Source organism: Labeo rohita, chromosome 7 (assembly GCF_022985175.1).
Source record: "Labeo rohita strain BAU-BD-2019 chromosome 7, IGBB_LRoh.1.0, whole genome shotgun sequence".
In the NCBI taxonomy this organism is placed as follows: Eukaryota; Metazoa; Chordata; class Actinopteri; order Cypriniformes; family Cyprinidae; genus Labeo; species Labeo rohita.
The window spans coordinates 53,026,987-53,045,439 of NC_066875.1; the positions used below are offsets into that span (position 1 = coordinate 53,026,987).

At 40.8% G+C, this 18,453-nt stretch overlaps 1 protein-coding gene across 4 annotated transcripts in view; it reads right to left on the minus strand.

Moving 5' to 3' along the window:
• The window catches only part of nrxn2b (neurexin 2b), a 389,816-nt gene that overhangs the window by 88,096 nt on the left and 283,267 nt on the right, over positions 1–18,453 (minus strand). The window contains exon 1 of one of the 4 annotated variants that reach the window (XM_051115793.1): positions 4,555–5,883. The exons of the other annotated variants lie outside the window; for them this stretch is intronic. Within the exon in view, the coding sequence (XP_050971750.1) occupies positions 4,555–4,885 (331 nt within the window). The 5' untranslated portion in view covers positions 4,886–5,883. Of the gene's footprint in view, positions 1–4,554; positions 5,884–18,453 lie in introns of those variants that run through there. 4 annotated transcript variants of the gene reach the window in all.

Sequence of the window (18,453 nt, forward strand, 5' to 3'; positions counted from 1 at the left end):
AGCAATAATACTTCGGAGCTGCATGAACTAAACCAGATCATCACGTTCTCCAGCGTCATCTCAGCTTCAGTTTGAATGAACTTCAGGTTGAAAATCACTGCTCAAACGGATCAGCTGCTGATACGAGCCCATCTCACGTGATATTCCCAGCACGTCCGGAGCCAGCGAGAGACAAACGGAGGCCCGGCGCCCATCCCGCGTTCAATCGCAGCGGCTGAGCGTGAGCGCGAGAGACACGCTAAACACACACCGGCATGACTGCAGAGGATGATGAAATATCTCCCAGGATGCTCACGGAGAGGCCGGCTCCATATGGACTTGCATCAGCAAACGCTGCAGAAACAGAGCCCAAGGACACGAGCAGCAGCAGCCAACGCCGCACCGACAGACAGCAGAAGACCGCACGAGTCCAAACGCCGGCACAAAGAGCTGCAGTTCTTCAGATCACTATTAAACTGCATGAGCAGGATATTACGTAAACTATATCATCATTCAGCTCCACTCTGCTAGAAGTCAGTATACATGTATGTTTGTAAATATAAGGCATGAAGAGTTACTATAAACTTTAACATCATGACTGCTGGTAAACAGCAGGGGTGAAACAGACTCTTTTCTCAAAGTTATGAACACATATTCTTCCAGTAAGGTTCGTTCACAGTTATCTGGTCTTTATTAATGTTCTCAAACCATTAGCAGAAAAAAAACAAAACAAAACAACAAAACATTTCTATAATGTTTACAAAATCATAAATTATTAAATGAAATATTTTCTTTATGTTCATATAAAAAAAAAAAAAAAACAGTGCAAATAACCCGCCTTTACACTAACCCGCCCACCAACCTGTGACTGGGTTAGTCAGCAGTACAAAAGACGGCTGTTTTACATCAGCTCCGGCGGTGCAGGTGGTGAAGCGCGTGTTGTGGACTTTGACACGATCAACCCGGGTTCGAATCTGCTGTTTGGTGAACTTTTTTCTCTCATTTCAAATCTCATATCATATCGGAAAGGCAAAAAAATGAAGGAAATAATCGAAAAGTTGAAAATAAAGTACTGGTTAAGGTTAGGGTAGGTGTAGGAAGAGCTTATTGTCCCAAAAATGCAGCATAATCTATAAATAGCCTGAATTTAAACTATAATTTTCACTCAATACGTTACTGCATATTGCATACTGTTTTATAATACACTACAATACCGAGATGCAGATAATTGCCTCTATTTGCAATAAATATTATAAATGGCAGAAAATCTTGCTATTTGTGTAAATAGAATCTATCACTAAGAAAATATGCTATTTTCACTCAGTTTTAGAACCTTTTAAAAACAGGCAGTTCAGAGAACATTCAGAAATGTGAACTTGGACCACAAAACCAGTCATAAGGGTCAATTTTGTTTAATTGGGATTTTGGAATCTGAAAGCTGAATAATTTCCATTGATGTATGGTTTGTTAGGATAGGACCGTATTTGGCTGAAATACAACTATTTAAAAATCTGAAGGTGCAAAAAAAAAAAAAAAAAAAAAAAAAAAAAACAACAACTTTTTTTTTAAATATCTAAATATTAAGAAAATCACCTTTAATATTGTCCAAATTAAGCTATTAGTAAAGCATATTACTAATCAAAAATTAAGTTTTGATATATTTACAGAAGGAAATTTACAAAATATCCTGGAACATGATCATGGATTCTTGGCATAAAAGCTACAAATATACCTGTGATACTTATGACTGGTTTTGTGGTCCAGGATCACAAATAACATTTTAACAACTTAATGGGAACTTTAGTGAAACATACTTAAAACATATTGTTATGTGGAAGCTGCTTTGAAACTATGTGTATCGTGAAAAGCTGCACACAAATAAATCAGACTTGACTTCAACTATTAAGGCCCTTTCACACGGGACACGGCTGCCGCCTTCTCTTGCAGTGGAAGCGTTTTGTGGCGTTGAGGCGGTGTTTGTGACGCGGTCTCGGGCGGATGTTGCCATAGTTACGACTGTCACGGTTATATTTGTATTTACTAAAAACAAAATAAAATGTAACAGAAATTTGTGTTTGTGTCATCCTGTCATTAATTGTTGTCATTATTATTTTTTCCGTTTGGCACCTGGAGTTGTTTTTGAAGAATTACCTTAAAAGCTTAAAAAAAAAACTGTTATATGTCCATTCAGTTATATGTTCTATGGTTGGTTGTTAATAATCTGTTCACTGATTGGTTAAAGCTGACGTGGCTGCCACTGCCGCTCACAGAAAGATAAAATATTTTAATCTTTGGTGCTGCCTGCCACGAATCCGCTTTCCATGTCTCCCATTGAAAATGAACTGGACACTCGCAACTGCCGCGTCCCGTGCGAAAGGGCCTTTAGACACTTTAATTAGAGGAAGAGTTCAACTAAAAATCCCAAATGTGTATGACTTTATTAAAGGTCTACAAAATTTAGCAGAAAGTTCATGCTGCTCTTTCCAGATACTAACCAGCAGATGGACTCCAAAAATGATCATAAAAGCACCATAAAGCATTAAACTAAACGTCAGTAGACATGTCAGTTCAGTTTCGAACGACAGCAAACACACAAATGACTCCTGAATCATTCCTGCAGTTCTTACATCAGCTGTCTGAATCTCCTGGATGTAAAATAGAGGGAGATATTCATGAGGTGCTTCAACACTTTCGTCAGCCCTGCTGGATTGATGCTGCCATAAATAAAACACACGCAGACATATAAAGAGGGCGGTCATGTGGAATTATGGGTAGGGCTGGTTTGGACACAACATCACACGCTGAATGCTAAAACGACTCCACTGAAGAGTTAGTCGTGATCATGTTCGGCTCTCAAACCCCATCAATCATCATTAGTCCTCATGTGATTTTTGACATCAAACCTGATGTGAGTGAGTAATGCGACATTCTACTGAAGAAAGAAAGTCATACGGGTTTGTTCCTTAATGATTCCTCCAGGAGAAGCCCGCGGTCAGACACGAACCGGCGTTCGCAACCGCTGAACCGGAAACACCATCCGCACGAGCGGTTCAGCGCGGGGTCGGTGTTTTCAGCGTGTTTATGTGAGGGGACGAAAACTCTGATCCCGCTCCAAATGTTTCCGCGACCCTCCCAGCAGAAAATCTCAGAGAATTATCATTTTTATTTCTCTCAAGCTGTTTTCTTGTTTTCGCTCTCCCCGAGGCTCCCGCCGAACGTTCACCCGGAGCCGAGCGCGAGCCGTCAGACTCCGGCGCGTTTACGGTTCCACGGGACGCCTCTGTGTTAATTATGCAAATTCAAATAGCTGTGCACACGAAAGATGCAAGAGAACTGCAATCTGATTATGCATGCAATGACTAGGGAGAGGCGGCTTGCAAGCACACGCTTAAAAATAACATTTACGAACGGAGTGGGGGGATGTAGTGAACCCATTTTTGGTTCCCCAAACACCTTTGAGTGAACAGTTCTTAAAAGAACCATGTTTTTTTCTAAGCATGAAGAACATTTTAATAATCTTAAGGACTTTGTTTAAGGTTCTTCATGGAACCACCGATAAAGAAACTAATTTAACAGTGCAGGCTTGAATCTAATTTCCAAACAACTAGAACATAGGTTAGTAAACCACTGTCTCATGTGAACGGCACGATGGACACCAAACACAAGAAGAGCTGAGAATCAATCATCACCAACACACCGACTGCAGCATTAACAACCTCTCAGCCTCTCGACACTAACACCCAACTGAAACAGAACAGAACAAATGAGGTGAGAATTAATGAGAGAAGGAACAAATACAGAGACGTCTCAGAGTGAGCAGATGAAATTCAGACAAAACACGACAAGCGTTTCCTCCAGTGGTGCCGGTGTGTAACTGTGAGGAGCCTCTATTCAAATCACACATTAGCATTAAACTGCATTAGGAACTGACAGACTCCACTGAAGCTTCTACAGCGGTTCCACAGCTCCAGCTCAATGTGCAGCACAAAGGAAGATTATTCCTTACATAAATCTGGATTTATATCCATGGCCCAGAATTCGCCGTCACTGAGCTCACAGAAGTCCAGTTTTCATGGCTTCCTGTAGCTCAAGCTGTAGATCAGCGGTTCCCATCCACACTCCTGGTGCCCCAACACTGCACACCTTGCATGTCTCCTCTGTCTGACACACCAATTTCAGGTGTTGGAGTCTTTGCTAATGAGCTGATGAGCTGAATCTGGTGTGGCTGATAGAGGAGACATGCAAAATGTGGAGCGTCGGGGCTCCAGGAACAGGTTTGGGAAACACTGCTGTAGATCACGGCGCTCGCAACCCCAAGGTCATGGGTGAACTGAAAAAAAACCTGAACGCAATACTAGTTGCTTTGGACAAAAGCATCCACCAAATGCTTGAATGTAAATGTTCACTAATATTCCAAAACAAATGAATTCACTCCCTGCTGTAGAACAAGCCCGTGGCCTCCACCGTTCACAAACAGAGACATTTACTGAGCCAAAACTGAACCGTGAGCTAAAACAAACATCTACTCCAGAATCACACCTTCCTTCATGGGGAACACATCATACTGGCACCTACCGTGGCTTCCCCTCGTCAGGAAGGGCATCCGGTTGATGGCGATGGGCACGGTGCCGTGTTTGTTGTGAAAATGGTGAACGTGATGCGTCGTGCTCAGACTCGACGATACTCTAGCCGAGACCGCCGGGCCCGGGAAGGCGAGCAGCGCCAGGGACAGAACCAGCCGCCATAACCCGGACATGCTGGTCCAGAAGGCCCGGGGCGGAGCTACCGCTGGGGCTCGTGGGTAAAGCACTAATCCACTGGTCAGAAGCGAAGCCCTGAGGGCGGAAGAGAAAGGGGGCGGGGCCTCCATGCCACGCCTCCTCACGTGACAAAAACAGGAAGACATTTCAGACCAAGCCGGTATCCATGATTTCTAGATTCCCGCAGCTGGGAAAAATGCCTTGATCACGTGGAACCACCAGGATCTTCGTTGTTTTGGATCATAAAAAAAAATCCAATTTCCACGATACAATCCGACAGTGAGATCAAGCACCCTTCAAAACCCAAAACTGCAATAATAAATCACAACAAAACCGCTAGGTTAATCTAATAAACTAAAACACTACAAACCTCTAGTGAGATCTACATCGAAACACGAAATCAAAGAAAAGCCTCGAGCAAACTAGAATCCTCCCAAATCTGATGAGCCGATCCTCAAGTTTGCCGAGAGGTTATCCATCTAAAGTCCAGAACACTGGTGCCGAGACACGGGCCATCCTGGAAAACTCAAACAGATGGAGAAATCTTGAGTTAAAAACAAAACGAACCGAGGACAAACAGGAAACGAGCTCCCGAGGGACGGGAAGAGAAACGAGACGCGGAGAGACGCCGGTCCGGTCGACGGATTCTTCTATTAGATGATCAAACCTCCAGAGACGAGCAGAAAACACAGAGACGTGAGCCGAAACCAGAGACGAACCAAAAAAAATCAAGCGGGAGCGACTCCAGCCTCCGAGACGGCACTCGGGACGGAAAGAGCAAAACAACGATCCGGCCGTCTCTTCTCAGCTTCATCACCGAATCCAGCCGCTCCTCTTCCCTACGATCCCCGTCCGTTTTCGCGGGTCTGATTAACTTTATCTCCCTGCCTGAGTAAATCCGTCCTCTCCATTCGTGCTCGGTCCCGGTATTCTGCAGCGGAGCCGTCTGATTCGGAGAGAGAAGGTCTCGCGCTACTGAAACAGACTCTGCAGCATCACGGGCTCCATCCTCTCGCTGATCTATCGGTTAGAGACGGCAGTGACGCGCGAGAGACGCAGAGAGAGAGAGAGATGTGGCAGTGCTGAAGCTGAAGAGATGCTCCGCTTGTGTGAAAGCACAGCCTGAGACTGAGAGAGAAAGAGCGAGACACAGCTGCCGACAAACATACAGAGAGAGAGAGAGAGAGAGAGAGAGGAGGAGGAGGTGGAAGAGAGCGAGTGAGAGCGAGTGAGAGAGAGCAAGAGAGAGCGAGGGAGGGAGGCGCTCAGGGAAACACACATTGGTTACTGGTTTCCACACTCGATGACTAATTTAGTCGCAGTAAAACCTAGTGAACCAATGTTTTACGCACACATTCACAACCACAGGAAACCAGAGATGTTTCTCCTGAGAAAAACATGCCAGTAATCTAATGTTTCTTAATACAAACTCTAATACTTCTCATTAAAAGATCTGAGCTGCTGTCTGCATTCACTCTCACTGGATGATTAGAATCTGACACCAAAACTAACAACGGAGGACTCTCTGAATTCTCTTGAGAATGTTCTAGAACAGCTGAATGATAATTAACAACTTAATTCCAAATACACAAATGTACTAGACACTATGATAAAGTGAAAGATCATGCATCTTAGGGCTATTATACTGAACTAATGCCGAAACTAAAAACTGATACTTGAATACAAAATTTGACAAAATGACAAAAACACAACAAAATGACTAAACCTTTAGCTCAAATCAAAAGAAAATAGCTGATTAAAAACAATAATAAAAATTACAGTAGTATCATAAAACTACAATACTAAAGTAACACCGATGCAACAATATTTTAACATCTAACCTGGAAACCGTAAGGCCAGGATACATCACGCTGACTTCAAAGAACTAGCGGCGACAAAAGCACGTTGAACCGGGCAAACTCCCGCCGACACGAGTCTGACGAATCCAGTCGGAGTTATAGTAAAACATGTCCTGGCTCTTTCAAGCATTATCATGGCAATAGGCAGTTGTTTCTCTTCATCAGTCCAAAAGAAGTCCAATAAAGTGCATCCATCCATAAAAAAAAGTGCTCCACACAGCTCCGGGAGGTGAATAAAGGAAGACATTCAAGGTAGATGTCGGCTGCTCAGAAGTGATGAACGCAAACGCAAATATGTTGGAGGATTTTGATATAAACCAAGAAGAGACTGGTTTTCTTTTGCTCAAGTAAGGACACTTTGCTTCCTTTGCTCCTGTAAACAAATGTACAACTGTCAGCGCAAGCTAGATTAAAGTGATTATTATGCTTTAATTACAGATATTTTTCCTACAAAAGTGCAGCGATTCACTACAGGAGGCCTTTATTCACCCCCCGAGACCGTGTGAGGCACTTTTTATTATGGATTGATGCACTTTACTGGACTTTATTGAAGAGAAAGACCTGCCTATCGCCATGATGAAGCTTGAAAGAGCCAGGACATTTTTTAATATAACTCTGATTGGATTCAACTGAAAGAAGGAAGTCATATGCACCTAGGATGAGTAAATAATGGGCTAATTTTCATTTTTGGTTGAATTAACCCTTTAAGTTTGATTCAGTGAATTGTTCAGAGCCATTACTGACTCCCTCACTTAGAGCGACAGCAGCAAACGGGAGCCGATTTACACTAGGCACGACTACAAAACTAGTTTACTTCATGGCAGCTCACAGCAGACACTGGTGATTAAAGATATGAACTCAACGATCTGAAGAGCTTCTGAACAACAAGCAATTGTGTAATTCATTTTACAAACCAATTGCTCTCTCGTCATGTTTCCAGAGAGGAGCGTCGCCAGAGGTCGATAGAAGCGAGTGATTCATCACGAAGCAGAGAAGACACATCAGATAAAGCCTGGATGATGAAGATCTCGGTGGCTCGGAGTCTCTGGACGGAGGGAACGGAGGAGGAGATAAAGATGGATCTTCTGTCACTGAAGAGCACAAATCTGAGCAGGGCTGAGAGATCTGACCACTCTGAACACGAGAAGAGCGGCGTCTGACTGATGGGTACATCAAAGAGAATTCAACGAGAAGATGGCAGAAGATGAATCTGCGGAGAACATCAAAGCTCAAAGTTTGGCTGGTTATCGTCGGGTCAGTTAACCCATGCCAGTTAATCAGAACCACACCATCCAACACTCACACTGATATATTCACTCACTGGAGATACAGAGACCTGTGGGTGAAATAATCACGTCACAAAGAACATGATCCACCTGATAAAATATCAGACCGGCGTTAGGAAACGTTCTGTTCTCACACGTCATTCAACCTTTAATAAGCTGCTGCGGAAGGAGAGTTAGCTGGTTTGTTTGTTAGTTCACCTTGACCTGCCAACACCAGGAGCTATTCTCAGTTTTCACAGGTCTACAGGAACAAACGTTGTTTTTCATTGGAAAAAAAAACTAATTACATGGTTAATTTATGAAACGAACGCATGCCGCCGCTCCGCTAAAAATAAACATAAAGGTGTAAATATGAAACGGCACATTGAGCTGTAAAGAGCCGCCGTGATGCGAGCGTGTAGGAGGAGCAGGAGTGGGTTCGTTAGACACTTCTGATGCAAATGAATCTCACTTACATCTGAATACGATTCCACAACACAGATACGACACAGACGCACGGATGACGAGAGTTGCTAAAGGTCTGAGGCGTCTGCCGGTCTTCCTGAGGTCCTCCGAGTTCAGTCTTCATTCATGTTTGCCGAGTTCTTTTGAAGTGCGTCTGAGAGTCTCATGCGCGGAAGGCAGATTTGGTCTCGCGAGTCGTATCTAATCTTCACCGGATGGGGTCCGAACCTGCTGCCGGTCGCTCACCTGCGTCCCGCCGCAACAAAAGCCAGCGGACACGCGGTCGCTGGGAGCTAACGTGATTACACGCACACCTGATCTGAACGGCCTTCCCCTTCCATTACACGCTCCGCCAACACGCCACCAGCCCGCCGGCGGAAACACGCCTGCTTATCGCGTCTGTAGCTGCGGCCGCCGAGAAACACTTTACATTAAAGTTCTCATTCATAGCAATCAATTCACACACATGCCATTTAATCAGTGGAATCATCTCATTTCAGATTTCATCTATTTTTATATTTACTTTGATAAATTAGCATGTCCCTAACAGGAGGTTTTGCCAGATTTAACTCACTTCTGAGAGCAAATTTGTTCAAATATGGTTAAGAAGGTACAAACACACACACACGAGTGAAAGTTCAATAAAACATCATGAAATCATAAAACTCATACACAACTTTCTCTCTTTCCACAGAAAATGTGATTCATTAATGGAGCAGCCTGCGAAAGTCGATTATGTCGAAGAAATTAACCTTTCGAATGCCTTCATTTACTAATCACACACATAAAACGCTTCTCATTTAGGAGGCCATTTGAAGAAACACAAACAATTGTGTCTATTTTCTCCTCATTAACGTCGTCTCTTAAAATAGACTCATGAAGATGTTTATTAAAGCAGCTCCACATATAATCTTAAACTTTTCTTGAGCACTTCTACTGTTTGTACACGGTAAGAAACACATCACGTCTGTTATTTTATCAGTGCTGTTAGTTCAGTCAACCATCACTAGTACTGGCGACTGGATTTATGACATTTTAGAGCGTGACTCGTCCTGCAGAATATCAGACAGAACACATCACGTTTCTGAGCTCATGAAGGTTTTGCATGTTAGAGAAGCGCAGATCATCATGTGAGTCAAACAGCGGGAGCTGTCGATCATCAGATCTCATGAGAAACGTCCGAGTCAATCTAAAGATCTTCTGATGAATCCAATCAAGCGTATCTCCATCCTTCTGTGTCACTTCCTCTTCCTTCCCTCATCTTTCACATGGGCTGATCCTGTCAGCTTACCCACAATCCCCTTCTGCTTTCCTAATGAGCGTCTTTCCTCTTATGACTTCACAAAGAACCCTTGACGAACGTGAACTTGCGAGTCGGACGTTCACAAATATTACAGAGAAACGCCCGTAGCGGTTTAGCAGTGAAACGGTTGGTCATTTTCTTGAAATAACAACAACAAAATGTATTTTTAACCACAAATGCTTGTCTTGCACTAGCTCTGCGATGCACATCTTCACACATTATGTAAACACGTAAAAGTTGCGCATGGCTAGTTCTTCATCTGTGCACTTCGGTTCAAAAAGGCAGGGCAGGGCCAAAAACTCTCCAACCTTTCCTCCAACTTTAAAATCGGCCGACATTGTTGTTTTTAAGGGCGGCTGAATTTCTTTGCACATTTGCTTTCAGTGTTCCTACACATTTTCCATTCCAAAATTCCATACTTTTCCAGACTCAAATTTCCAAACCTCAAATTTTCAGACCATATTTAACATAAATGGTTCATAGAGCATAATTTTTTAGCTTTATATTTGGTATACAGTGGAGTCATCTGTAATTTTTTAAAAATATTTTTAATGTGTATTTAAATATTTAGAATATTTTAATAAACGATTTGATATTTTTTATTGACTTTCTCAGTGACAACATAGAGCCACTAAAATAACAAATAATAATAATAATAATAATAAAAATACAGACATTCACACAGAAACTTTTCTTGTGCCTTCAAGAAACTATTCACACATGCATGGTATTTTTTTTTTTTTTTTGCATGCTTACGCATCACAGTTTATAGTTTTATATAATATATATATAATTATATATTTTCTTTGTGCATCACAGGCATCTTGCTATGAATATAACAAGAGCATGGATGAACATGATTTAACAGAGATCTACTTGCTCAAAATGTCTTTTCTTATGGTGGTACCTCTAATATCAAGGCCAAATATTCAATTTAACACATCCTCTGTGGCGGCGGAGAAACCATGACACTTAATGGGCTGATGACATAAAATCTGCCAAGTTCAAGGGTCTATAAAAAAGACTGGTACTGTAAAAAAGTGTGTAAAATTTGGCTTTCATTAGGGCAGTGTGCCATATTTCAAGGACTTAGGTCTGTTTAATGCATAGTCTGTTTTGGCCGAGAAACCACACCGTGTAATGTGCTGATGGCACGACAGGTGGATCGTGTGCATTGTCCTGTGTGCTACGTTTAATGATTTCTTGTGTGCACAACAAGACTGTATATGTCTTATTTTTGCAAAGATCCCTGAGGCTATGCAATACGGTGCTAAGAATATAATGAGAAGTAACCCAAAATGCTTACAACCTGCATAATGGAAAAAGGGCATCATGAATTCATTCAGTTGAATTTAACGATCGCTGAAGAATTACTAAACAGTTGTCATGAAACCTCGCTTCTCGTATGATAAATTTAATTTATTAAATTCTTACTGTCCTGTAGGAACCCTGCGCTTTGTAGACACTGGGTCGGCACTTCCACCTACATGCGTGATTATGTAATGTGTGAAATTGAGCGAGATGAGCATTTGTGGTTAAAAAGTATCTAAATTTGTATTTTTCTTAAAGTTTTGCTAGATAAGACCCTTATTCATCGTCTGGGATCGTGTAGAGCCTGCAAACTGCAATTTGGACCTTTAACCCACTGATCCCCACTGAAGTCCACTATATGGAGAAAAATCCTGGAAAACCTTCATTTCTTTTCAGCTGAAGAAAGAAAGACATGAACGTGGGGGTGAGTAAATCATCACAAAATTTTCATTCTGAAAGTGAACTTCTCATTTAAGAAATCGGCCGATATCATTCCGAATAATGGGTTTTGATTATTACGCATCCCTAATAAGAGTCACGGTGAAGGATCTCCTGTCAGACGATGAAGCTCAGACTGTGAATGTGTGCGTTCAGACGCGTTTTCACTCCACTGCTCTCTGAAAGCGCACGTCTCCTCTCTGTCACAGACGAGCAAACGCCGCCGGTTCGGGATTCTGTCGAGATGTTAATTTAAGGCTGATGCTAACAGCTTTACGGCTCATTCCACACGATCTGCTTCCCTTCGGCGCGTCTGCGTCTCTCCGACCGCGTCTGTAATTGTCGAACGTCTCCAGACATAAAGTCCAGCTGAAGTTTCTGACCAGCGCTAAAAAATGATCCCGAAGGATGAAGGGAAACATCTCGGCTCAAACTTCAACGCAAGAAAAAACACTTTAATCTCATTCATTAGCTTTGATTCTTGAGCGCAAATTACTACTGAGGATTTAATCTCAGTAATTACAACACATCAATTATTTAAATTAAAACCACAATTAATTACATTCATCAATAGTTGCTAGGAAAAGCTCTGAAATGAAATTAAACAAACAAACGATCGTAGCAGATCACGCTCTGATTATTCAATACAGCACAGATTAATCAGTATGTATATGAAATAATACTATATAGAAATGAACCATTTAACCAAGTTTAGATCAAATTTAAGACCATTACAGAAGGAGAGAGGAAGTTTAACAAGCAGACAAGAGCAGGCCGGTTTAAACCAGCTCAGACCAGTTCAGCATCTTAGGCTGAGTTATTTTGCACGTTCAATCAAAAATGAGACAGACTGCTGGTTTTAGTAAGACAGCGGATATGAGACAAACACCAGCTGATGAGTGATATCAGTCGTGATGCTAACCAGCCTGTGATGAATACTAGAGAGCAGCGGACGCCTGCTAACTAACTCGTCTCTATAGATGTTAAACGACGAGGAGCTTCTGCATCAAACGAGGGACGAACGACTGTCATCTGTGAGCGACACGGCACTGAAGACGCTAGGAGACACTCGTACAGATGCAGAACCAAACCAGCGCTCCGCTTCATTGCCGGGCCAAACCAGGTCAAGCGGAGACGTTTAAGATGACATGATTTAATGAATCAGAGCAGTGTTTATCTCCTGCAAACACAAAGAGGATCTGAACACCCCGGCAGTGTGAACACAAGACTGACCGACTGTCAGCAGCTGAACAATCAACAGGAGTCCTGATGCTCTGCCTGACAGACGAGTGATTCACTGATTCAGCTCTTCTGAAGGACACTGAGGTTGTTGATGAACATCACTCCACATGACCATCCGTAACGCTGACAGACACACATCAGTCTGCGGTTCGTAACGCGTTTACTTCAAAAGCCCACAAACCCTGAGCATCGGCGCCGAATCATCTGATGAATCACTTCAAACGATTCATTCCAGACTGAATCAGACACACGTGGAGCGGTACAGAGACATCACGACGACACGACCACAATTAACGAGCATTTAAGAAATACTCCAGCTTCGGTACGAGTTAAGCTCGTTCGACAGCTTTTGTTTCATCATGTTCATGAGCTCAAATGATTTTCCACTCAGCGCTGATACAGTGAGTCACTTACAGTGAATCAATGAACAGAAGCTCACTGCTTCAACAGTTCAGACACATCATATAAACAGTGAGTGAAGTGGTAAAGTGTAAAATATCCTGTCATAAACACTAAAATGAACATAAACATGATTTAAATATTTGTACAGCTAACACAAATACTCTAGATTTTACTGTCTTACTCTACATGCTTTATAAATCAATATGCTTTACTGCCACTATATAATTCTGCTGTAAGTGCTTGATCTGACTGTCTTCTCAAGAAAATGAGTTCATGTATTTTTAACTTGCACAAAACCTTCAGCAAATAAAACAAATCAATGAGTCAAATGTGTAAAACGCAGTCAATGATCATCACACGCCTACAGAACAAACGCATCTGAGTGACTCTATGAATCATTTACAGTCGTATACAGTACGCTGAAACAAAATCATAATAAGAACTCAGATTGAGTGACGAATAATAAAGATGTTTGGAACGTATCCAACGTATCAAAACAAACACTTTCAAATTCATTTACAAAAACTACCACTAAAGAGACCAAAGCTGGAGCATTAAAGCTCAGATCAGATCCGTAGTGAATGACGTCGAACTTTTTTCTAAGTGAAACGGCGCAGCAGGAGCGAGTCTTCATGAATCAGCGTCACGCTCCGTTTGTTTGCTCATCCTGAGAAAACCAGCGTCACAATATCACACAAACGCCAATAAGCAATTAGCAGCGCGAGCCTCCGCTGAATAAACGGCAATCAATGGAGTTAAGCGGCTTACGGCGGCTCTATTAACGCCGTACGGGACTCTGGATGAACACATCGCTGATATTACACGCCGTTCTGCTGCGTTCGTTCACGTCTCATTTGAGAACAGCGCTGATCAACTTGCAGTACAGTGTTTGAGTAAAAACTTCAGCTAAATCAACTCAAAATTATATGATTCACACTGACAGATACTGCACTTTTAATGCATTCAGATGTTTCTGAATTTAAACAAAAATTCAAAATGACATGATTCATTTCTAATAGTTTCTGTGCATTCAAATGTTTCAGTAAAAACTATGCATTTAAGCAAATCAATTCAAAACAATACGATTCAGTGATTCAAAGTACTCATTTAAGTCGATTAATTTAATGACTCAGTGATTCAACTGTAATATTATTCATGCATTAAAATGTTTTTAGTAAAACTACCAATTCTGGAGAAATGTTTTTTGATTCATTGACTAATCTGTAACATTTTCATACATTAAAATATTTCAGTACCACATCTGAATGTAAATTGTAACATTGGTGCATATAGAGAAGCTCAAATATGACTGTGGTGTGTTCACTGAGCCCAGAAATCCTGATGAATTCACAATACTGCTGAGAGACGGACAGATGAGCTCACAGAGGACATGAAGACACACTCACTCCAGCGCTGTGTGTGTGTGAGAATCAGGAGAGAGATCTCACACACACACACACACACACACACACACACACACACACACACTACAGCTTCAGGTTAAAGAAAAGCTGCCGTGCTCCAGGGACAGAGATAAAAATACAGTGAAAATGAGCATGAGAATAAAGACCACGATCACATCTCTAGAGATCTGAGCCTTCATCAACACAATACAGACACAGAATCGGAATCACTTCAAACCATTCATTACAGTCAACCGATTCAGAATGTCTTGATTCAATGATTCATTTGTAACATTTAAGACATTGCAAAGTTTCAGTGAAAGTATCCATTTAAGTGAATCAATTCTAAATTAAGTGATTCAGTGATTTACAACAGTTTTAATGCATTAATGCATTTTAGTAAAATGATTCAAAAAGACTTGATTCAATGATTCCTTTTCCGTACGATATCTGAATGCAAGTTGTTATATTGGTGCATATACATGAAGAGCTTAAATAGAGATTCTTTGATGATCTGAACTAGACTCTCTGACGAGTTTCTGTAACGAGACTTGTTTACACTGAATCTCACACGTCCACACAGAGGCTGAACACCAGAACCCGTCCTGATAAACCGGTGTCAAAGCGTTTGTCCGTCACACGGATCCGTACGCAGGAACGCAGGCCGTCGCTCTAAAGAAGACTGACGAGATGATTAGAGACACACTGATTGATGCCACTGTGTAGTCATTAGTACACGTGAATGTGAATGATGGACACACACGCACACACACACACACACACACAGACAAATCACACACAGCAAGAGTTTGAGGAGAACAAATGTACTTCATTTAATATAAAGTGACAAAGACACACAATCGTTCCTGTGGCCGTATGGCTGAAAATATTCTCTTTAATATCTCAAGTCAGATTAAATGGAGAAAATGACCACAATAACAGCAATCTCTCACACTGAGCTCAAAAGTTTCAACGTACTGAAGACTGTACAGAAAAAAAAAAACAAATGTCAGATGTCCTTTAAGACTCCAGTGTTTTTTCTCAGATTTCTTCTCAGATCTATTGTGCATCAGAGGTTTCTCAGAAATTCTGATCTGAGCTCCTCAACAGGGTGTCTGGAGTGTTCTTAAAGCATATTAAAACTATTCGTATGACATTCAACTGCAAAACTGTTTCAAATACAAAGAAGATATTTTATGTAACATACACATATGTAGTGAAATTTGTTCACGGCCCACTACATCAATACACATGAATTAGAGGTTCTGATAATGATGATAATGACTGATAATGGGTTTGGCTGGTGTGATAATAATGTGTCCAGATAAATGTGAAAAACTGATTATAGTATTATCTATCTAGTACAGGATACTAGATACTGAAATCATTATCCTGAACGTGTCAAATAATATTCTCTTCTTATTTTCTTCTTGTGACCAGCGGCCTACAAAGAGTTTATGTTCAATTTAAGGCCAAATACCAGATGTAAAAAATAAATAAATAATATAATATAATATATTATAATACAACATAATTAAAACAAAATAAAATATAAAATAAAAACACGCTTTATGCATGTCGAGGCTATTTTAAGAGTAAGTTTGAAAAAATGAAGGATGCATTCAAATAATTAAACATGCTAAAATTTGACAGCAGTAAAGCATATGATGAGATGAAAAAAAATATTTCATAGGGCCTTAAACATGCCATTTTTGTTAAATTTTAATAAATTGATGTGAAATTGTATACGTTTCATCACTTTAATTATTTAGACATGCTTCTGGACTCGTAAAATTTAACTTAACCATTAAAAAGGAGTCCAGAAAAATGTAAACAGAAAAATTGGAATTCGGAAAACAATAAAACTGAATTTGGGAAAAAATAAAACAATTCATATAGCCCAATTTTTATGTTGTGTTTGTTAGACCTTCATAATGAATGTAAACAGAACATGATTGTTCACAACTAAACTCCACAGAGCAAGAGACCTTTTAGTTTAGGGCTGAATGAAATCAGTTTCGTTTTGTTCTGAATTTTGTTTATTTTTTCTGGATTCTGTTTTATATGATTTAGTAGAATGTTACCATCAAAAATGGTGTATGCTTTAATTAATTAGTAAAAAAACGTTATCAATCTTTTAAAATGTAATCAAATGAAAAACTAATTAATTCATTTACAACAAAACACTGCATTTTTAAAACATGCTGCTGCATAACAGAACTGCATAAATGAAAACATGGATAAAAAATACTTTGGTTGTATGATGTTCTTTTTATATATTATAATATATTTGTTTTTTTAAATATCTTTGTAAATATATTTTAAAAATTTAATTAATTAAAAAAAATCATTTTAAATATTATTATTATTAATACTTTGAGAAGTACATTTTAGTAAACAGTGGCAGTAAATATATTTTCTGTCCATTTCTTCAAGTGAGGGCAGACTTTCATTCTGGCGGGTTGTGGTGGAGACCTGTGAGTGTCGCGTGTTTGACGGTGGTTTTTCTGCTGAAGTGAGTCTCAGAGCAGCTCTGGAGATGAAGTTCATGTGTTCACGTCTCATGTATCGAGACACAGACGAGCGTCACGCGTGTTTGTGCATCAGATGAAACCACGGCACTCATTCACACACAGACACGCAGAACACGCAGTGTCATCACAGACTGAGGTCTGATATAGTAAATGTGGGCGCTCTGAGCGCTCCGTCTGGATCTGTTTGTGTGTTTTTGTGAATGACAGCCACACACATGCAGTCTTCCGTGTGTCTGACAGCTGCAGAATATCACTCCCGCTTCAGTCCGTCAGAACGTCCTCGCTCCACATCTGCTGATCACACGAACCTCACATCCACACACGCCTCCTTCTTCTTAGATTATTAATTTTTCAAGCATTTCCCTGAAATAACCCACCTCCTAAACCTAGTTCCGTAGTTCCTGAAGATGAAACTAGGTTAACGTCTGAGCGCCTTCTTAAAGGGACAGTTCACCCACAAACGGCCATCCCGTCTTCGTTTACTCGCCGTCACAAACCTATAAGACTCTTTCATTCATCTTCAAAAACGCAAACTGAAAGTCCAGATAAGCAACACAAGGGCCATAAAGGTGTAGTAAAGCGAATCCATGTGAACGGAGCGGTTTAATTGAGAGTCCTGTGAAGAGATATGATTGCTTCTGTATTGTTAAAAGCGGTATATAAATAAAGGCGACTTGACTTGACTTGCTTTATATGATGAACAGATCTGATGTAGGAGTTTATTTGACATGCACAGAGCACACCGAACAGTAAACGCTGAAGTTTACACGTTTGAGCTTCCGTGTTGATTACATGTGTGTCGATGGTTGTTTAGATGTGAATGAAATGGGAAATGGGAAAAATATGAGGGTTTGCAAATGTGATTACTAGCGAAAAGCGTGAGCTGCGACCGACATATCATTTAAACAGGCTCTGAATCACACACAAACAGTGAGATGTGCGTTTGTTCGTCGAGTTATTGATCTTGTCCTTCATCCAAAGTGGCGCGTCGAGACCGGAGCGCTGACGCGAGCGCTAACGTGTCGTTAGTGACTCTGTGAGCGAGAAAGCAGGCAGATGGTGTGCGTTCGTCTCCAACTTTTGATTACAGTCGAGTGCTAACAACACCCTAAACAAATGTCTGTGTTTCATATCGCTCCTCACGGATCAAACCGGCAGCTGCAGAAATGATTAGCCGCCGTCCCGCCGGACGCTGACAGAAACACACCGACGGCTTTACGCAGAAATTCATTTCTAGCAGCACAACTGATTTCAACACTGATGATAATCATAAATGTTTGTTGAGCAGCAAATCAGTATATTAGAATGATTTCTGAAGGATCATGTGACACTGAAGACTGGAGTAATGATGCTGAAAATACAGCTTTGATCACAGAAATAAATTACAGTTTAACATATTCATATAGCAAACAGCTATTTTATGCTGTAATATTATTTTACAGTTGTTTTTTTTTACTGTATTTGTTATTAAATAAATGCTTGATGAGACTTT